Source organism: Phycodurus eques, chromosome 21 (assembly GCF_024500275.1).
Source record: "Phycodurus eques isolate BA_2022a chromosome 21, UOR_Pequ_1.1, whole genome shotgun sequence".
Taxonomy (NCBI): Eukaryota; Metazoa; Chordata; class Actinopteri; order Syngnathiformes; family Syngnathidae; genus Phycodurus; species Phycodurus eques.
The window spans coordinates 2,345,763-2,367,404 of record NC_084545.1 but is presented as its reverse complement, the minus strand read 5'-3'; the positions used below and the strand labels follow the sequence as shown (position 1 = coordinate 2,367,404).

Here is a 21,642-nt window from a genome sequence, read left to right as displayed (position 1 = left end):
TCATCACTCAATAGTAATAATAATAGTAATAATAAATAGAAATTGGCACAATAACTCGGCGGTGAGACGTTCAGCTGGTGGACCACGTGGACATTTCCGGAGGACACTTCAACTTGTTCTAAGTGGGAGACAGACAGAAAGTGTCATGAACGATCACAAATGCACAAAGTTGAAACTTTTAAGTTTAAGTTGGAAAAAAAAAAAAAAAAAAAAAAAAAAACAAGAATAATGCGCTCTTTTTGTATCGGTGATTTGCACAAATCCTCCTCGGTGATAAATGGGGGTTCGCTGTAATGTGTTAACCCGTGAGGAAACAACCACGACAGATACGGATATGATGAGAAAAGATTGTTTTTACATCTTCTTGCGTTTGTTCAATATTCTCCTCTTGCTTTTTTTTTTGCCGCTGACTTCATTTCCCTTTTTACGTGCAGCGGGAAGGTTCTTCTTCTTTTTGTGCTCTTAACATTCCGACTGTCATTGAAACAATGACAGTCGGAATGTCTTACACACGACAGCTTTACCGTCAATTGTGCATTTGGGCGATACATGACTGTTTAGCTCAAGCATGAATTGCACTTTTTAAATTGGAAAGAAAACAAGATGGGCGGCACGGTTAGCACATCCGCCTCGCAGTTCTGACGACCGGGATTCAAATCCCAGAGCCGCCTGTGTGGAGTTCGCATGTTCTCCCCGTGCCTGCGTGGGTTTTCTCCTCCCACATCCCCAAAAACACGCAGGGTAGGTTAATTGAACACTCTGAATGGCCTACAGGTTGTATGTGCCCTGCGATTGGCTGGCAACCAGTTCACGGTGTACCCCGCCTCTCGCCCGATGAAAGCTGGGATGGGCTCCAGCACGCCCGCGACCCCAGTGAAGAAAAGCGGAACGGAAGATGAATGAATGAAAACAAGATGGAGGTGTTTTTGTTTCTTCCTGGTGGGTCTGGTAGTGGTCCGTGTGGATTTGCCATCTCCGGCTTCTCGTGAAAAGTCCGTGGTCGCTAATTGAGGGGTTGTCAACGGAGACAACTTTTTCAATCTGATTTAAAAACAAAAACAAGTTTTGTTCTCTGTCTGACTTTCAACTACGCATGGGATGTTGATTTTGGGATGGCACTTAACATTTTTAACTTGAAATGAAAACAAGATGGAGACGTTGTTTTGCCTTGTTGGGTCTTTTCGGAGTACCACATGGATTTGGGCTCTCTAGGTCCTGATGAATATAGGGTGAAAATAGCCAAAGAGTTGAACATTCATTTGACACGGGTGTGTGTAGAACCAAATTGCAGTACACCGGACCGCAGGAACAGTTCGAAATGACTGCAAAATAACAAATGCGACAAGTCCAGCGACAAATACATGAGTAGCCACGCAGTTAACTTCAAAGTCCAAATAAAGAGCCTTTGAAGATCGGGAAGGGGTTTGCGGCCAGTTCGTTTAATACTCCGTAATCCGGCGACAGCAGGACAGGGAAACTCAAACTTTGTTGTCATTGTAGCAAAATACCAAATAGCCCAGGAGGCAGGCAAAAACGCTAAGGCCAAAAGCGTGGTCAGCAAGGTCAGACAAGGTCGGCAACAGAATATCAAACCACGAAAAGTGCTGGAGAGACTCGCGCAGCTTTGGACCAAACAATCTAGCACTTAGTTAGTGAAACCAGAGACTTCGCTAGGTGGGTGTGGCTGATTGGAAGAGTGGACAGGTGAGTGGAAAAACGCTGGGAGAGCGCACTGCTGATTATGCCCGTACATCTGCGTATTCGCCGATATTATTTTACGTCACTAATGTTTTTCTTGGTAGCCTACAACAACTTGCGAAGATTAGTAATCACTGCTCACCGTGATGGACATTACTTGTGGTGTCCCACAGGAGTCTATATTGGGGCGCAACCTGTTTAATATACAGTACAGTGAATCCCTTGCATTTTCGCAGTTTGGCATTCGCGAATTCACTTTTTCGCAGATTTTTTTGGGAGGAAACCTATCCTCCATTATTTGCGCTCCGGCCAAAGCCTTGTGTCTAATATTTAAAACAAATCTTTGATACAATCTTTTGCCGTCTCGGGGCCAAGGAACTACGTTGAAGTGAGGTGAGGAATTTGGTCATCGACATGTCCGGTAGAAAAGAAAAGCATTTCTTTTGCCATCCTGTGACCTCTGTAGGCAATTACAAGCATTTTTGCATGGGCGTCAAATTTGTACGATTCGTGGCAAACACTGTAATTGATTACTAGCTTGATTGATATCAAGCTCCTGGATGGTAGACAGATGTTCGAGAATTGGCGGGAGTCTCTTCTAGTGTTCAAACTTGCTCACCTTGCTTATCTTGTCTTTGAGCCACTTGGCCGCAGGACTGACGCACCACTGTTTGCCGCTCTTGGTCACGATGCTACAACAGAGTTCAATTATTGCTTCGTGACTGATTTTGCTCCACATAGCTTCCATGCTGAGTTGCGGTCATTCAAGTTCCAAGGATGTTCCAAATCAAAAGAAGCATGCTGCGATGTTGCGTTTGTCCTTTGTGGTGCTTACAGGAAGGCGTGTTGGTTGCAGTCCTCTCGCGGTTTTTGCTCGAAGCACCGCTTGATTCTCAGGAGCCTCCTGGAGCCGACGCTGCGACAGCAAGACAGATGCACATCCGGAACGTTGGACTGCACTGCAGCGTCCCAACATAGCATCGCACAACAACAAATACATCTTATCATTAGAAAAGAGTCTTACCCTGTGTGCGCGTGTGTGTGTGTGTGTGTGGGTCTATGCGTGCATCAGAAAAGCAATCGAACAGTATGCAACTGCCACATACATCTGCAGCAGTTCACACTCAATAATTAGCTCATAACATGACAAAAACATGGCACATTTAAATAAAATACATCATATTCACCAGAGATACTGATTATTAAATGTTTGAATGTGCGCAGATCTCTAAAAATGTGTTGTCCTAGTCAAACCTGGCTGAAATACGTTTTGCCCCGACCACCCAATCAGAGGACGGGAAAGGAAAATGCTGACATCACTGGGGGCCAGCGCTCTGGCCCTAAAAGGACAAATTTGAACGGAGATTGTTTCAAGAAACAAGTCTCATTGCAAAGGACATTGTGAGACACATGGGCCAGCACTATTGATTCTGAAGGCCCTGGGCAGATTACATTGACCTGGCAACACATTGAGGCTGAAATCTGAAGGGAGAAAAAAAATCTAACATCCAAATAAGGGTGTTGTAAGCAGTGCAGCCAATAGAATTGCCATAAAATGAAGAGAATAATCTTTTGAAAATCAATTAATACAATTTAGTGGAGCAAATATTAGAATTTAGCTTGTAAATGGACTGGAGATCAGTGCTGTTGAAAGTGTTGAGGCCAGCAGAGAAGGCCTTTTACCTTGCATCAGCACAAGTGCCAGGGTCAGGAGGAAAAGCCAACATCTGGTGTCGACAGTGGTCCACATCCTCAAACGCCACACGCCACCAAAACTCTACTGAATGCGATGGACACCAGACGCGTGTCGTCCTTTAGTACTGCGATGACACGCGCCAAAATAGGAAGCATGTTCGCCGTGCACATGTGCGCGAAACGGAAAATATCATTGGGCAGTCGGAAAGACGCTCGGAAGCTGCCGGAGTTTGGCATCATCGTGCCCTTATATGCTCAAAGTTTTATTTAAGTCGGGTGCGTGACTCGGGGGGAAGCACGGGCCTGCTAAGAATAAACCTCATAGGGACCAAGCAACTACCTTACAAAGCAGCATGAGCATAAAAAAACATTGCGGCACAAGACGCTGAGACAGACGACATGCTGCCTGCTGCCTTCCAATCAGTGTATTTATATTTTTGTGCAAATACTCCAACACTAATCTTGAAATGTTGTACAATACAAATACCAGTCAGTCATTCCAGTTTGTTCAGACAGTAACATGATTTATTAACAGCAATATCCAAATCCAAGGAAAAGAAAAGAACGAGAAGCACGAAAAGAAAAGAAGAAAAAAAGGGGGCACCGACTTCATTCATTTACGTGACAATTGTTGTTTGAAAACCTCTGAATGCATATTCAATAAAGCTTCACATTTCTTACTTGTGACAAATTTAGGAGACCTAAAAAGTTCAATTCAAAATCAGATTTTGGAAATTTACACTTGTGGATGTGAAATTTTCCTAATAAGATATATCGATTGATGAAGTTGCACAATTTATTTTCTTTGCATTTAAAATAAGTGATAATAGTCTTCTCTTCAATGTTAATTTTATATGTTGTTTCACACATTGTCATTTTCAAGTTCTTTCTAAAATGTGTTACTTTATGAGCAGCCATAAAACAAATGAGTGAACACTTTCAGATTGTTTTTACAGAAGGTACTTTTGTCATCACTGTCATGAAATGTGGATATATTCGTGTTGAATAGATATATATTATGTCAAACTGTGAACTGTAATTATTTGTGACTCAAAATTGAAATGTTTAGCTACAATTGTTCATTCATGAGAATGCAATATTCGTGACGTCAAAGTACGTCACAAACAGCCTCGCGAGATTTGCACCGCAGCACCCCCTTGTGGACGCGTTTGGGAAAGGCGACGGGCGGTATGAGGAATACGCCGCTGCTAGCTGTAGCAACAAACACAAACACGGACTCAAATTCATTTCCCTTCGCCGCCGGCTCCTCCGAGGCACGGAAAGGACTTTATTTCAGTTCCAAGCTTCCTTTTGTACACCTCGAGCCCACCGAGAGGCGCGCTGGGAAGAACCGAGCCTCGCTGAGCGCCGAGCAGAGCCCCCGCGGCCTGCTTCTCGAGCCCACTTTCCGGTGTAGCTCCGGCGGCCAGCGCTGTCACGAGAGCCCGAGGCTTTCGGTCCCCTCGGCTTTTCGGCCGCAACCGAAGAGGAGAAGTCGCGAAATTCTTCCTTCCCGAACCCGTAACGCTCCGGGGCCGACTGTGAGCTCGTCGGCTGCCGGGCGGTGCTCTTCTTCTCCGCGGGGGAGCTATTTGGCGACGCCGCGGCCTCCTGGTTTGTTGTGGGCCGCCATGAATCTCGGCGAACAATAACAAGACGCGGAAGCCGACCGGTCCGGAGAGCGGTACCGAGCCCGAGGTTGCGTGACAGCAGCACGGCGGCTACTTTTGGAACCGGGGTACTATGGAAGTATCGCGGGGCGGCCGCAGCCAACCGGGTCATTTTTTCCCACCAAAGTCCCCGTGCGAGAGCCCCCTCTGAGCGGCTCTGAAGTGACGTTCAGGCTCCGGTGCGCACACTATGCTCCACCGAACCGAACCGGGACCTGCTTGTGAACTGCTCGGCACCGAGGATGGATTTTGGACAGGTGTGAGGAACGCGTGATTGAGACGCGGATGTTGTCTCCGAAGCCGCCAGAGTCCATTCGCCCCGCGTTGTGTTTGTGTTTCCCGGACACTTTGTCGCTGTTTTGAACGCATCGTCGGAACCGAGCGGACCGGCTCTCCGGGTCAGGCGGCCGCGATGAACCCGGTGAATGCGACGTCGCTGTACGTGTCTGCGAGCCGCTCGGTGCTGCAGTGCGACCCGCGAGACCCCCGCGCCTTGGCCGAGCTGTGCAAGCTGCTGCCCTTCTTCCGCCAGTCGGTGTCCTGCTTGGTGTGCGGTGAGTGCCACCATTGGGCTTCGGAATCATTGACGGGTGTACTTTGCGTCGTTGTCTTCAGCTGACATTGGGAGCGTTTCAGTGATGCTGCGTTCATGTGCTGTCGGATGACCGACGTGCCACGAGTAATCCACAATTTCTAACAATGTAACGAGCGCACGCGACTTTGAATCGCACGTTGTGCCGCCTTTTACATATCCGTGTCAGAGGACATGCACTATTTAACGCTCGTTTACATTCTGGCAGCTTGTCGAGAAAGTAGAACCGTGGCACGTTATGAGTTTAGTCTTTGTTATAATAGCGAAAAGCGTTTGTGTCAACATGTTGCGCACTTCAGCTTTCAGAAAGAGTGCTTGACGATTCCTATTTCGGCATGTGAGGTTGTGTTTTCCCAGAGATCGCGAACGCAGCTGACAGCATCCGGACACACCCCCTTTGTGCTCTTGTGCAGGATTTCCCAGTTCGAGCTGAATTGAATGACTCGTTCGGTGTTACTTGCACAAACGATAATAAACAGATTAAAAACATGCAATCGTTTTCTGCGTAAATGAAGAAGTACATCACGCTGCAGGTTTCATCTCGTTTTGTTTGTCTGCAGGTTTTCATTTAAATCTCAGGGAGCTGAGTTTTTGGCACGTCTGAGTTTCCGTTGGGTTCAAATCTCAACTCAGGCTCCCCCCCCCCCCCCCCAAATAAAATGCTCATTACCTTCATTCAAGTCCTAAATTCTCCATAGGTGTGAATGCTTGTGTGTTTACTTGAAAGTGGCTTTGGGGGCGCAATTTTCAATTGGATGCAACACTTTTCAATTTGCATCCTTTTATTCGACAACAGGCAGTGAAGAAAATTGGCAGTGAAGAAAATGCCTCTTCTTCTTGCCTTAATCACGGCCTCACTGCTGGCCCACCATGTTGTGGCACAATGCGGTATTACACTTAAGGCGTCCAACTGTCTAGTTGGACTTTCTAATGTAGTGTAAAAACCTGTTATTAAAAAAAAAAAATATATATATATATATATATATATATATATATATTACTTACAAATCCACGATGCAATACGCGTTCACTGGACAAAAAGGAGATGGATGTGTGTATTGATTCTACACAAATTATCGATACTGTCTTTCACGCTTACCTCGCCAAGGGCGGCCTCTTCCGCGTGAGCGGACGATCAATACGACGGCGTCCCGCACAAGCGTCTGCACTGTGATGCGCTCTCATCAATGGGCCTTCATCCTCTTTCCTGCCTGCAGCTGCAGACCTCGGCGGCCAGGGTCGCTAAGGAAGCCGCGCTCAAAGAGCGCCTGTCGCCGCCGAATATAAATAAACACACTTGGGGCAGCTGTGAGGAGACAGGAAGAAGGAAAAGTTCATCAATTCCAGACGTCATGGTAACGACGACAGGGTCCTCGACACGAGAGCGTAGGGAGGCGCTGCGCTGCATGGAGGAATCGAGACGAATATACAGAGTTTGAATGAAATTGGTTCACTAGGAGAAGACAGCTGAGTGATATGATAGACATGCCAACCAAATTTGCCAGTAAGACTGGCTTCAGGGCCTGAATTGAAAATGAAATCAAAATCCCGGGGGAACTACTGAGCCATTTTTGGAGCTTCTACCACACACAAATTTTCACCCTGATGAACACCTGAAATATTTGGTGAGGTTCTGATCTGATTCTTTTCCCCCCACAAAAATCTGATTTTTGATTTTATTCTATTTCCCCCCTTTCGCCTGTAGACAGAGCATTCCATACATATATACCTATACATGTATCAATGGAAAGTCTTATAATTGCATGTAGTTGCCATGACCGCAAAGCACGACATGAAGCTCCTCAATTTACGTCAACATTGTTCCTTGGGGCGGCACGGTAGACGACTGGTTAGCATATCTGCCTCACAGTTCTGAGGACCGGGGTTCAAATCCGGCCCCGCATGAGTGGAGTTTGCATGTTCTCCCGTGCCTGCGCGGGCACTCCGGTTTCCTCCCGCATCCCAAAAACATGCGTGGTAGGTTGATTGAATCCTCTACATTGCCCGTAGGTGTGAATGTGAGTGCGAATGGTGATTTGTTTATATGTGCCCTGCGATTGGCTGGCGACCAGTTCAGGGTGTACCCCGCCTCTCGCCCGGAGATAGCTGGGATGGGCTACGGTACGCCCGCGACCCGAGTGAGGAGAAGCGGTACGGAAAATGGATGGATGGATGGATAGTTCCTTGGCATCAAGGTGGCGAGAAAGCAATCCTCAACTCCCAACATAATTCCTTGGCAACAACAGGGTGGCAAACCACGACTTTAGTCCAAATGAAGGTCCTCAATTGATCTCAACATAGTTCCTTGGCACCGAGATGGCAGTAAACCCGAGCACAAAAACAGTAAATTGTTTTTTCAACCAATAATGACGGATAGGTTCCAAAGGAAAAAAATGTGACTTGGTGAATCTGCACATAGCGAATCACAAATATGCGATGCAAACTGCACAATGAAATCTTTCTTTATCACAAAACGCCTAAAAAGAGTGATGATATTTTGTTGGCTGGAATGGATTCAGGGAATTTCAGTTCATTTCAACAGGGAATATTGCGTAATTTGCGTTACGCAAATCAAGGTAGCGCTGTATTGAAATGTGTGCCGTCCTCCGTTTTGTGGCGCAGGTAACCTGCTGCAGGACCCCGTGGCGCCCACCGACTCGTCGTGTCAGCATTACGTGTGTCGCGGGTGCAAAGGTCAGCGGATGCAGCTCAAGCCGTCGTGCAGCTGGTGTAAGGACTACTCTCGCTTCCAGGAGAACCGGCAGCTGTCCCTGCTGGTGCGCTGCTACCGGAAGCTCTGCCTGTACATCACGCACTCGCCCCTCGCCGCCCACATCGCCGGCGCCGCCGGCGACTCGCCCGACCTGCGGGCCGTCCTCAACGAGGGCCTCCGGCTGGCCGAGAGCGAGACCGAACCGGAGCCCGACGACGCCGCGCCGGAAGCGGAGGCGCCGCCTGAGGAAGCGGCGCCTCCCGACGAGGGCGGCGGCGTCAACGGGCTCCACGTTTGCAACGGACTGGTCACCTCGCCGGATCCCGGCCGAGTGCTTGTCAAGCAGGAGGACTTTGGCGAGGAGATCCCCGCGGGGGGGGTGGCGGGCCTTTGTGACATCGGCGGCTTCGGCGAGGAGCTGAAACACGGCGGGGGGCCGCTGTTGTTGAGCGTCGAGGAGGTTCTTCGGACTCTAGACACGGACGGCGAGCCCGACGACCCCCAGACACCTCTGTCCGTCAACGGGCCCCTCTGCCCCGCCCTCCCCTTGGAGAGCAGCTGTCACCCCGTCCGCCCTCATCCGCATCCCCCCGCTCAGTCCCTCGCTGTGCCCCCACGAGGACCCCCTCGCTCCCACCGCAAGCGCTCCCGCTCGGAAAGCGACAGCGAGAAGGTGCGGCCTCTCCCCATCGACAGCCTCCTGCGGGGACCCCCTCCCGACAGCGCCCCCCGCTTCCCCCGCCTCGACGCCACCCCTATATACGACTTCCCCGCCGCCACGCCCCACTATCACCTGGCGCCCGTGCCGAACGGTGGACCCCCCAAGGGGGGCAAGTTCCCGCCGGGGTCCTGCAAGCCGCCAAAGAAGACGGGGGAGCACCACGGGGGCGCCAAGAAGGCCAAGGCCAGGGCCCCCAAACCCCGCTCGCAGGCCCGTGGACCCCCGCACCCTCACGCTCACCCCCTGAGTCACCCGCCCAGCCCCTCCAAGCCGCTGTACAAGAAGCCCGTGGAGAAGAAGGGCTGCAAGTGCGGCCGGGCAACCCAGAACCCCTCTGTGCTCACCTGCAGGGGGCAACGTTGTCCATGCTACTCCAACCGCAAGGTGAGGAACGTCTGACAGATCAGAATCAAAATAATGGATGCATAGATATCAATCAAACGTAATATGATTATTACTACTACTACTTATCATTTTGACATTGATCAGGAGTAAATGTTTGTTTCAAGATGTTTATTTGTCACCTCAGTTGGAGCTAACTGCAAAAATGACATAAAACAAAAGAGAATTAAACAATGTATTAGAGCTTCACCTAACAATTACTTTAATAATCAATCTGTCAATGATTTTTGTTTTCGATTACCTGATGAATCAGATTTTAAAAAAAAAACATTTCATATTGACTGCAGAAAGTGCACAAACTGATGATGTATCACTTACTGGTTTGCTCTCTAACATGTCAGAAAATCAAAAGTAACAGCAGATGTTTGCAATTGTTAATTTTGATTCAACTCAAAGGTCATCATTGTGCTTTCATGGAAGACTACAAAAATGTCAGTCAGACGATTTGAACAATTTGAAGTTAAACAGTCTCTAAGTCTAAACTGTTAATCAATTATCAAAATAGTCAATTAATTTGATAATTGTTTAGTTGTTTATTAATTGTTGCACCTACTTTCTATATTAAAACGCAAAAAAAAAAAAAATTAAAAAAAAAAAACGAATTCTCGTCTAATGAAAATCCACTAGCTTTATGCTATCATATAATGCAAATCACCATTGATGGGCTAATGGAAATTAGCATAGATGATACGGTAACTTTCAACCTTGACACAACTGCTACAACACATAAAAAACAGAGCAACTCTAAATTCAGACTTGGATGTCCATCCATCCATTTCCCAAGCCGCTTCTCCTGACAAGGGTCGCGAGCGTGCTGGAGCCTATCCCAGCTACCTTCGGGCAGGAGGCGGCGTACACCCTGAACTGGTTGCCAGCCAATCGCAGGGCACACATAAACAAACAACCATTCGCACTCACATTCACACCTATGGGCAATTTAGAGACCTCAATCAACATACCATGCATGTTTTTGGGATGTGGGAGGAAACCCACGCAGGCACGGGGAGAACATGGAAACTCCACACAGACGGGGCCGGGATTTGAACTCCGGTCCCCAGAACTGTGAGGCGGACGCAATAACCAGTCGTCCACCGTGCCGCCAGACTTGCATGTAACAGTAAAAAAATAAATAAATAAATTGCTTAAAAATCTGCGATATAGTGGGGCACGAATGATGAACCCTGTTATAGCCGGGCTTCACTGTATATAAATTAGGGGCCGCCCATTAATTAAAAAAAATATATACAATGTGTATAAATGCTGAAACTTACTGAAAACTTGGTAATGTTGTTTGACTCCCATTATCTTTGTCTTATGTTGTAATGTGTAAAAAAAAAAAAAAAAAAAGAAATGTCAAATACAACCGGTTTGAAAAGGGCTAATATCGGCCGAATCGGTCGGGCACTCATATAATTTGAACCTTTTATTAATGTTGTGCGTGTGTGTGTCTGCCCGCGTGTGTGCGTTGTAGGCGTGTCAGGACTGCATCTGCCGCGGCTGCCAGAACTCGTACATGGCGAACGGCGAGAAGAAGCTGGAGGCCTTCGCCGTGCCCGAGAAGGCCCTGGAACAGACGCGCCTGACGCTGGGCATCAACCTCACCAGCATCGCTGCCGCCGCCCTGCGGAGCCCGCCCGGCGCCCCGCCCGGCGCCGCCCTGCTCAACGTGGCCGCCGCCACGGGCTCGCCAGTCGCCACCGCCTTCCTGTCGGCGGCGGGCCACGACAGCCGGGCTTTCGACGACTCGCTGGAGATGCACTTTGACTGTTGACTCTCTGCTCCCACACCCCCCTGAGAACTCGGCACCCCTCTCACACACATTCCCGTCGGCTCACCCGGTACGCGGCGGGTACGCCGCTCCCCCGTCACGCGTTCGTCTCTCACGCCGCCACCGTTCGCTTCGTCATCATTACTGACTGGTGTAATTTATAGCAATGAATGTTTTATACATAAATCCACGTGGAAGACAATTTAGGATCTATTTTATGACTCCAGTCTTTGACACGGCAGCATGGTGGGGTAGTGGTTAGCACGTCTGCCTCACATTTCAAAGATTCTGGGTTTGAATCTGGACTTCCTGTGTGGAGTTTGCATGTTCTCCTCCCCACGTGCAAAAAAACATGCATGTTGGGTTAATTGAAGATTCTAAATTGGCCGTAGGTGTGCGAGGGCATATATTTTGGGGCGAGCGAGGCAGGAAGTGAACTCATTCACTGCCAGCCTTCGCAGTTAACAGGGATATTTGACTTCTAAAGCCGTCAATGGCTGTGAATGTGTTAAAAAACAAAAATATGACAGGAAGTGAACAAAAAAAACTCCACCAGCTTACATGTGAATTTACTTTTGGTCTTTCTCCTCGAGGCGTTAGCGTACTGGTTCGTGTTCAGGGGCTCCCTGTGTTGTTGTTTTTTCCCCTCAACAACTTGCTGCTAAAAGGACAAAGAAGAAGTTGATTTGTTTTTAAAATGTGCGTTTACGACTATTTATTGGAGTTCTTCTGAGGGTCGCTGTCTTAGCGTTTAGTGTCTGGTGTCCCCCAACGCTTTTGGTTCACTCCCACCCATCACCACCAACGCCACCCGAGTAGGGGCATTTGAATACCTGTAATATAACTGTATCATATTTCCACAAAAGAAAAAAAATCAAACAGTTGAAAGTGTCACTGAGTCTTTGCTGCACCTCAATGATTTGTCCAGAGGTGGCAGCGCAAAGCAGATAAACAAGTAAGCAAGTCAGTTCAACATTAATGACCAAAATGAGGGGAAAAAAACTTCAAACAAGTAGTGATAATTTGTAATTATAAAGTCACAAAGTCTTTATTGCACACATTTACAGATAAAACATATTTACATTCACATTATTTACAGCAGCCATTTCTATTGATTGTTTATGTTCTCTTATTACTTTGTTTGACTTTATTTGAGTTTTCTCCGGGCACTCCGGTTTCCTCCCACAGCCCAAAAACGTGCATGAATTGGAGACTCTAAATTGCCCGTAGGTGTGAATGTAAGTGCAAACAGTTGTTTGTTTGTATGTGCCCTGCGATTGGCTGGCAACCAGTTCAGGGCGTACCCCGCCTCCTGCCCGACGATAGCTGGGATAGGCTCCAGCACGCCCGCGACCCTAGTGAGGAGAAGCGGCTCAGAAAATGGATGGATGGACTTTATTTTATCACATGACCTGACTTTTGACCAGCTGCTAATAGTGAAAATCCACAAGTAATTGATGTTCTCCACAAAGGTTTGTAATTCCCTTCAGATGCCACAAAATGGCAGAAAAGCACTTTGGCCTGACAAAATGAAGTTCCTCCACTTACTACAACATAGGTCCTTGCCCTCAAAATGGCACCAAAGCAAAGTTTTTTTATTAGACATGGCTTTGGCCTGAGCCAAAATCAGCAAATAGTTGAGTTTTTTCAGCAAATAGAGGGGGATAGGTTCCAAACAAAAGCAATTTTGCGAATGCCGATCCGCAAGTATGTGGGCGTTAACTGTGCTCGTTTTACTCCACATTGAACCAGGGCGTCAGCAGTAATCTTCCATTGAAAAGAACCTTTAAAAAACAATGAAACGTACGTCAACACCGCTGCATTCACGACTGTGGGACGCTTGGCTATGAATATGCAGCTGATAAGATTTAACACACATGCTCGGTCCAAGTTGCGTGTTTAGCAGATACACATGGAAACATAAACACACAAGAAGAGGCCAATTGTTAACATCTTCCCGTCGACGCAGATGAACACCTGAAACCAAACTTTTTTTAGATGCTGAAATCTTTTCACAAACTACTTGAAGTGCTTGTAAAAGGTGAGAAAATTGCTTTTCATTTCTTATGGCCTCCATCTTATGGATGTGAGCGATCAACAAATAGAAACAAAGCTCATTATTTACATTTTAACATTCAACACTGGACACAAATGTTTCTCAGATGCTGAGGATTTTGGTTTTTCGCTGCTAAAAGGAACAACCTTGACCAGATAATTTGAAGTGCTTTGTACAAAGCAGCCAAACTGCTCAAATTAAAAAAAAAAAAATATATATATATATATATAGTTTTTTGTTGTTTTTTCCAGGCATCTCATGCTTGCTTGTTTAGGCTACGATGATTAGGATTTGTTGAAGAAATGGATGTTAGTTAGCAGCAAGTAGCCAACCTGTGAATTGGACTTGAAAAGTCGTACTATGGGAAGCCGTTCGAGCATGTAGTCGATAGCCTTGATTTCTAAGCGAGTTTCCATGTACTAGCGCACTCTGCCCTCACTGGTAGGTCAACTTTCTGATTGTCGTACTTGTCTTTTGTTGTGTAGGGTCGCCTCCTTGTGGCTGAGATGGGTAGGAAAAACTTTCATTTTTCGCAATTTTAAAAAACGTTTGGGAGTCTTCACCGTGTCCACCGCCACCTCACTTCACGTCATAACTTAACGCTGCCCCCGCGTTCGGAACGTCTTCGCATTTCATGTCCAACAAGTTCTGATTGACGGGTTCATCAGGTGGTCTCTATTGTGCGACAGCGCCCCCCCCTGTGGCCTAGCTAATAAGGAAGGCCCCGAAGAAGCTGCTCCTCTCGTCCATGTCCACCGCGGACACGTTGGTCACTGTGACGAAGAGGCGGTCCCCGGGGCTGAGAGGGAAGAGCCCCCCCTGGTGGGCCGAGTGCAGCGAGAATTGGGAGTCCCGGGACCAACAGGAGGTCCGGCTGGTTTTCATCAGCAGGATGGGAACCGGGTAGGTACTCACCTGGGAGGGGTGGGAGTAAAGGCGTAGCGTATCAGTTTTGCGTTCACGACGTCAGAAATAGGGACTGAGCCATTATCGGCGCCGATATTCGTCATTTTGATGCACGTCGGCAGCTGCCTTATTTAAAAATCTGACGGCCAATAAGAGGTGAATTTAAAAGCACTTTTTGTTTGAACATAAAACCAAGTGAAAGACTAACATTTCAGTTGTTTTAAAATGTTACTATTTATTGGAGAGAACTATTTATTTGTCTACATTTTCATTTAAGTGTATATGACATGCTGCTGAACCTGGGAGCTCCGTTCACTTTTTTAGAATTTTAAAACAAAGATGTCTATTGTCTAAAATAAAAAAAATAAAAAAAATTAACATGTTGCGACACTGGAAAGCTATTTAATGAACGTTTAAAGGCATTGAAATAAAGTTAAGTGTTGGCGTTTGTACGATTCAAATTTTGACACCAAGATTTCCCCTTCTACTGCTAATCAATATGGGCTCCAAATATCGGTTATCGGTCTCCTTGACTCCTAAGAATCGGTATAGGCACCGAGAAAAAAAAACATACGCGCGAGAGCGCCCTCACCTTTTTGTAGATGTACTGCAGCAGAGGTCGTCCTCTGTCCTCGTCGCCCTCCTCCGGGCCGTCCTGGTCCAGGGAGTGAGTGTGTCTGAAGTAGGTCTGGGCGTAGACGTAGTAGAGGCCGGGCTGCGGGACCACCAGCTCGCCATCCACCAGCTGAACGTCCTGCAGGAAGGCCAGACCCTTCTCGCCCTCCCACCACGAAATCTTCTGTCCGTGGACGCGCCGGGCGCCCGCCGTTGCTGCTGAGGAGACCAAACATAAGTGAGGTTCTAATATATCAACACTACAAAATAGTGTCAAAGGGACTGATGGGCCCCTCCGTTTTTTCATCTATTTGAGCATTTACATTATCAAGAGTCCTGGGATATTTGTTGCATTCAAGCAGCTGTTTTTTACCCCTAAAATTGTTTACTAAAAAAAAGTGTTTCCCAACCTTCATTGAGTTAAGGCCCGTATTTTGCATTGAAGTCTCGCAGCAAAAATCACAAAAGGTCCCAAAGTCTATACCGTGAATCTCCCGCGATTCATTACGAACAGCAACAAATCCACAATTGCCTGTAGATGCCACAGGATGGCAGGCAAAGCACTTTTATTTTTTTAAATGAAGCTCCTCCTCTCACTTTAACATAGTGCCTTGGCCCCAAGATACCAAAAGATAGTGCCGAAGCAATTTTTTTAGAGTCAAACTTCCGATTTGCCCGCTTCAGAGGCAGACCTTCCCCTGAGGCGCCGGGAGCGACATGCGACATTTAGCGCCCGACGTTGTCGTGCTGAAAGCAGATTCGACAACAATTTGACTCCGACTCTGGCGCAGACGTCGTCACGAATTCGACTGTTTGTAATTCGTGCCAGCTGTGTGAATATGGAGAAGCCGACTGACGATCACTTGTGTTGATATGTGTTTGTTCGTTTGACCAATCGTCGATCAGTTATCGGCTACTCCCGTCTCTGGGCCGAATGAAAAATGGGATCATATGTTGTCTGCTGCTGTAAAAGTGGAATTTTCCAGGTTCATCGCGCTGTGTTGGATTCTATCGCAGACTTCTTACCAACTCCTCCTCCTCCTCCTCCCTGCAGTTTGGGCGCGAAGCTTCCGGTGACGTGAGCGGCGACTTTGGGCCGCGGCAACGTGCTGTCCTCTGGCACCAGCGAGGGCAGAACCCGAGACACTTCATCTGAACAGGAAGTGGCCCCGCGGTGAGTCAAACAGCAACAATGGACCGTATATACTTGCGCTATTCTTCATATTGACCGTCAACGATGCCATTATGTTACGTACAATCAACTAAAGCTATTGTACTACTGTATATTAAACATTACATGTATCTGGAGAAATAGCAATTCATGTTGACACACCTGCTGCGCTGTATAAACTGTACTATGGTATTGAAAGACTGTTTATGCACTTTTGCCAAGTCAGTACAATGTAATCTAATCTAAAAGACCGTTGGATATGTTTGGAGGCCTCACCTCTCACCGCTGACGAGATCTGCTTCTGGTAGCGTTGCGACAACGACTGGCCGCAACGACAACGCGGCAAAAGAAAAACATCAGAACACGGTCATCCTTGGTGTCGCACAAATGAAGAAAAACACAACAAACGACAAACATCCGGAAGGTTCTCTGAAGCTTCGTACGACCTCCTTGACTCCAAAGAAGAAGTCACAATAGTCTTGTCCGACTTAAGCCAGCTCTTAATACCACAACCGTCGTGTTGCAATTAAAGAAGTGCAGTTCGCTACGGACGTGTTTTCGCCGTCAACGCTGGCTGCGACAAGTTTTGCTCCGACCAATCAAAATGCAGTCGTCCTCGAGGGCCAGCGCTGCTAATATACAATGCAAAACACCACAGACGCGCCGGCTAGCTGGGATTAGCATAGATGTCGCTGTATTTACAAACCTTGAAACAACTGCTACTTGAATAGAATAGAATAAAACTTGATTGTGAGTACTACACGAACAATGAAAATCAGTTCAACACACAGTGAGCAGCAAGAATACTCGCAGGCGTACAGCATTTCCGCTCTGCACTGTGGGAAACTGTACTATCGCTACCTGGAATATATCCTAAGATATAGTACTGCATGATGAAATCGGTGTAGTCCATATATAGTCTGGATTCCATTACAAAGTCTTTGGCTGATTTGATGCCATCGCTTGTTTGCTTGTGAAGGTTAACAAACAAACCAAAAACTCAATTGGAGGCTCATTATTCCCAAACAACGGGTCAGATCCAAAGTTCAAAGTAGAGGACGTCCGGACGTTTTGATTGTTGGATTCAATTTGTCATCTTGTGCATCGTCTGCCTTGAACAAACAATCCAAGACCATAAATAGGGACTCTTATCATCATAATTGCTCCACTGAGACGTGTCGCCGTGGCGTCAAGTGCCTTTAGTCACATTTCTTATACGTCTTCATTTACAGGATGTGAACTTCCTGCTTCCATGGAGGTACAAGCCCGCTGTGTGTGTGCGTGTGTGTGTGTGTGTGCGCGCGTGTGCGTGTGCAGGTGCATGCATTCCTTTGCCGATTAAAGTTGAGGGGATCACATCACACGCCGAGACATCAATGACTTCATTGTTTGTGTTCGTGGTTAACATCTTTAACTTGTTTTTTGTTTTTTAACTCCCATGCTAACATTACAATCCTTCTGATGCCACACGAAATGAAGACGCAAATGTCATTATCAAAGATTAAAAGCAGACGAATTCCTGCGTAAATTTCGAATCTGTTGCAGGATTTCTTGCATGTTGACTTTAGGCTGTGTTGCTAAAATGCTAACAGTTGGTGTGCTAACATATAGCAAGATAGAAACCCGAGTACAGAAAACACAAAGACAGATGGAATCGAACGTGAGATTGTGGCGGAAAACGAAGGAGAAAATCATCCTGAGCTTTGGGATGTGGGAAAGTTGCGCAGTTCCCGGAGACGGAGGAAGAGCTGCCGCAGATTGGAGCCGAACGGAGGGCAAGCGGCTCCGACAATAACGAGGAATAAAGGGAACCGAGACTACAGGGCATCCGCGAACTGGTGCTGCTTATTTATGAGGAGGCACAACCTCTCTGCTTCGGCGCAGAACAACAATTGCACGTCTTCCGGACGATTACGAGGATAAATTGCCGAAATACCAGCAGTTGATTCGGCCGCGAAAGCCGCGAGAGTACAAAAATGGCCGCAAAGCAAATGGCGATCAAACAGCCCTCACCTTTCATTTGCCAAGCGCTCATACAATTGATCAGAAAGGTGGAAAAACAGTGAGGATAAAGTCTACTGGGAAGGAAGAAATGCTCGGCGCGTATGCAGACGGGACCAGGACGAAGCCGTACATAATCCTTAGACGAAAAACTCTTCCCAAGAACTGCCAGTGGCCAAAGGGCAAGTCGTCAATGATGAATGAAAGGTCGCTGCAGTGGATCTTCTTTGTCCAGAGTGGAGATGAATCAGATGCCGCTTTTCCAGGCTTTGCCGAGGATGTGCGATGTAGCGGATAGACTGCACTGTGCACAAATGTTTCATGCTTCTCAAGTTAGACAGTGTAAAATTGTTTATTGGATATTTAAGGCTGTAGTACGTGTTATCAACAGTACTAATAAAATGTTATGCCATCATTCAGCATTTATTTTAGGCGGTCCAGGGATTCTGTTCTGACAATTCAGTTTTTTTTTTTTACATCAAGCGTGCCCTGTGGCCTGTCCCGAAGATTATTATTAATGATTGTGATACAATCAATCAATTCTTTGGAAAAAAAACACGCTCGAATAAAAGTACAAACCCACCAGAATAAAAATATAGACAATTCCTAATGTTTTGACCATATGGACAGCAAGGTCAACCTTGGGGGTGCCCATTATACACGAGAAATTACGGTACGTACACTTCCACCATTTAATGAGCTTGAATCATAACAAGTTCTGCCTTTATGAAAATGCTGATCGTGCTTATGTTTGATTGACATTCAGAGCGGAATTGGTTTCACAATATCTTTGTCCCAGAAATATTAGAAACAGCTCCCAGTATGATGCGGCACAGATGTACGAGCGCAATTATAAACATATCACAATTACAACCGTTATTGTCATTGTCATGTAAAATGAATAGAAAAAACAAAGCATTATGATCTCGCAAAAGGAGAGTGTTATTTGTTCCCCTCACATTGTGTACGTATTAACCCCTTGCTGTATCACGGATCTTAAGTGATATATGGTCTTTACATCGTACAGGTAATTCCGAATTGAATTCCCCGCAAATCTCCCGTAATAGTCGCCGCTCCCACAGAGCAGAGAGAATATATACCGCTCGTGTGTAAAGTAGCAGTTGTTTGTAGCTTTATAATTGCAGTAACATCTGCGCTGATTTCCGTTAGCCAGTCAATTGAGTTTCACATTATACGTTAGCATGAAGCTAGAAGACCTTCCCCGGATGAAATGATGTGGTTTGGTTGAACATTTTGGTGTTTAAATGTACGACGTTGAATTCTCTCCCAAGTAGGAGAAGGTCTTACCTTCTCGATGAGTTGGCGAAGCTGCTGCGTGACCTGCCAGCAGGGATCGCCTTGCGCCTCCACCGCCGAGACGCTCTGCGCATCCCAACCTTTCAGGCACGACACGCTGCTCCTGGCGAACGTCTCCTTCATCTGCAACGACGCCGAGGCGGTGAGGGAGACCGAGACGGTCGGCACCGGCTCGTCCCCGCGCGAGGACTCGGCACGGCCGCGACGCCGTCGTAAAGCCGAGCGTTCGCCGGCAGACGCTCGCTTCGTCGCTCATAAAACGAGGATTTGTTTCCGACAAATATCGTCTATGCTGGCGACGTATAGTGACAGGCGGAAGGTAACACCTGTTGCCGTTCATCGAACAGAATAATATTAAGATGATCATATACTTTTGTGCTTTGTGTCCAACGAAACAGGCCAACATTTCACAGGAAATTGAGATAATTAATATTTCATATACTTTTTGGGTGATTCAAAAGGAACATGCGCGTACATGCACATTTATATTTTATAAAAAAAAAAAAAAAAAAAAAAAAGACTTCCTGATTGTTTGCAGGAACACAAAACGACAACGTCAACTTTTTGCCCTTTTGGCAAAAGTAAGCACACGCTGTACTTAAGTAGAAGTATAGACACTTGGATATATATTGGTAAAAGTCAAATTGTAAAAAGAAAAAAAATAATTCGAAAGTAGCAAGCCCATTTTGGCAAAGGAAGGAGTAGAATGTACAGATATCGGTTTTCAAATGGAGGGAGTAAAAGTTATCCTTCATAATAAAAAAAAAAGAAGAAAATACTCAAGTACAAACACTGGACAAATCGACTTAAAAACCGTCACAAGTAATTGGTTACTCCCACCACTGCAGTAAGAATAAAGACAAACAAACAGTTACGTCTCCTACGTTCAGTCAATGACTCACTCACCTAAGTAGTGACTTCCATACTCACTAAGTCACTGAATTCTTCAATTGTCGACTTCCTCAGTTACTGATTGACTCACTCAATTTGTGTCCCTAACTTGATGGCCTCCTGACTTATGAACTCACTGATTTACTTCCTCATGTGCTCATTGCCTGACTCGCTCGTTTAAATGGACACTTGGGGGGGTGGGGGGCAAAGTACTTCATGTGATGATTAATTTTCGCGTAATTTTCCCCTCTTCTGGCAAATCATCGAATCGCTATAAGACATTTGAATCACGATGTACAAGTTCAAATGAAGTCCATTGGAAGTTGCTGTCGCTGTCGTCGTTGTTGTTGTTGTTGTTCTCATGTATTTGCTTGTACGTGGAGTTTTCTTTCTTTGCTGACTTGAATGCATTTGACGTCGTCGGCGAGCGCGGCGGCGGACTTACGGCGTCGAGCGAGGCGCTGAAGTGGAGCACGGTGACGGCGACGACGACGGCCTGCAGCAGGACGGCCAGCAGCAGCGCGACGCCCAGCTTGGGAGCGGAGCTCGTCATGGCGACCGGGCGCCGCAAGCGAGCCCGACCGACTTCCAGCACGCGGGCGCCAACAATGGCCGAGGGGGGCCGGGGCGCGGGGGGGGGGGGAGGAGGCTCCGCGGCTGCTGCTGCTGCGGCCGAACCTCCTCAACCCTCCCCGCCGAGGAGGAGCGGCGGCCGGGGGAGGATCCTCCGCACAAACTCGAGTTCCTCTCGACGTTTCAGGGGCCGCAAACAAACGAATCGTGGCAAATTGTCAATGTTGCTTGACAAATACAGTAGCAGCGTAACTGAGGTCTGTGGTCAAACTAGTAACGCCATTTGTTAAATAGGAAGTAAAGAATGACATTAATCCAGTCCTCGGCAAAAAAAAACATGCTTAGCCTTTTACTGCAGAAAAATAGAACCGCATTGTATCAAAACAGAATCGACCGTTTTGTTTTGATAAAGTGTAGTTACTGTACGGGACAAACAACCACGCTACAATGCGATTCGATGATGTAACACAATGGCGGCACGCTACAATTTCACTTCACGCTGTAACGCAACGATGTAAGGCAAACAACATAGCACAACGACAGAATGCAAAGATGTAATGCGACACAACAACACAGCATTGCAATGTAACGCTACAGTGTCTCTCTACAATACTGTTAAAATCAGGCTACAACGTAGCACAACATTGTGACGCAACAACGTAATGCAACTATTTAACACAACTATGTAACGCTACAGTGTCACGCAACAATGTAATGCAATGACGTAACACGACGACAGCGCGACGTGATACGACGACGTAACGCAACAACAGAACACAAAGACTTAGCACAACAATGTAACGCAACAATTTAGCGAGCGCAACTTCGTAATGCTACAGTGTCACTCTGCAAT

At 46.8% G+C, this 21,642-nt stretch overlaps 2 protein-coding genes across 5 annotated transcripts; one reads left to right on the top strand and one right to left on the bottom strand.

Annotated features, from left to right (window-relative positions):
• Window positions 1–4,566: 4,566 nt before the first annotated feature.
• Window positions 4,567–12,465, top strand: msl2b (MSL complex subunit 2b). Its single transcript, XM_061666084.1, has 3 exons — window positions 4,567–5,617; window positions 8,278–9,473; window positions 10,963–12,465. Exons 1-3 carry the CDS (start codon window positions 5,476–5,478, stop codon window positions 11,260–11,262), a joined length of 1,638 nt encoding a protein of 545 aa, XP_061522068.1. The 5' UTR covers window positions 4,567–5,475; the 3' UTR covers window positions 11,263–12,465.
• Window positions 12,278–21,100, bottom strand: tnfsf10 (TNF superfamily member 10). Of its 4 annotated transcripts, none has more exons than XM_061666085.1 (6): window positions 20,662–21,100; window positions 19,317–19,448; window positions 16,284–16,329; window positions 15,863–15,988; window positions 14,814–15,055; window positions 12,278–14,230 (listed from the first exon to the last, which is right to left on the bottom strand). In XM_061666085.1, exons 1-6 carry the CDS (start codon window positions 20,767–20,769, stop codon window positions 14,021–14,023), a joined length of 864 nt encoding a protein of 287 aa, XP_061522069.1. In that variant the 5' UTR covers window positions 20,770–21,100; the 3' UTR covers window positions 12,278–14,020. The 4 variants fall into 4 exon arrangements, with proteins under 4 accessions (XP_061522069.1, XP_061522070.1, XP_061522072.1 ...); XM_061666086.1 differs by having other exon boundaries at window positions 14,814–15,052; XM_061666088.1 differs by having other exon boundaries at window positions 20,232–20,755.
• Between the last annotated feature and the right edge of the window lie 542 nt (window positions 21,101–21,642).

Coding starts and splice junctions, on each gene's coding strand:
- msl2b (XM_061666084.1), top strand. CDS start 5,476: ATGAACCCGGTGAATGCGACGTCGCTGTACGTGTCTGCGAGCCGCTCG. Junction 5,618..8,277: donor GGTGTCCTGCTTGGTGTGCG/GTGAGTGCCACC, acceptor TTTGTGGCGCAG/GTAACCTGCTGCAGGACCCC. Junction 9,474..10,962: donor CATGCTACTCCAACCGCAAG/GTGAGGAACGTC, acceptor TGTGCGTTGTAG/GCGTGTCAGGACTGCATCTG.
- tnfsf10 (XM_061666085.1), bottom strand. CDS start 20,769: ATGACGAGCTCCGCTCCCAAGCTGGGCGTCGCGCTGCTGCTGGCCGTC. Junction 19,449..20,661: donor TCAGCGCCTCGCTCGACGCC/GTAAGTCCGCCG, acceptor GCGTCGTTGCAG/ATGAAGGAGACGTTCGCCAG. Junction 15,989..16,283: donor GATCTCGTCAGCGGTGAGAG/GTGAGGCCTCCA, acceptor CTTCCTGTTCAG/ATGAAGTGTCTCGGGTTCTG.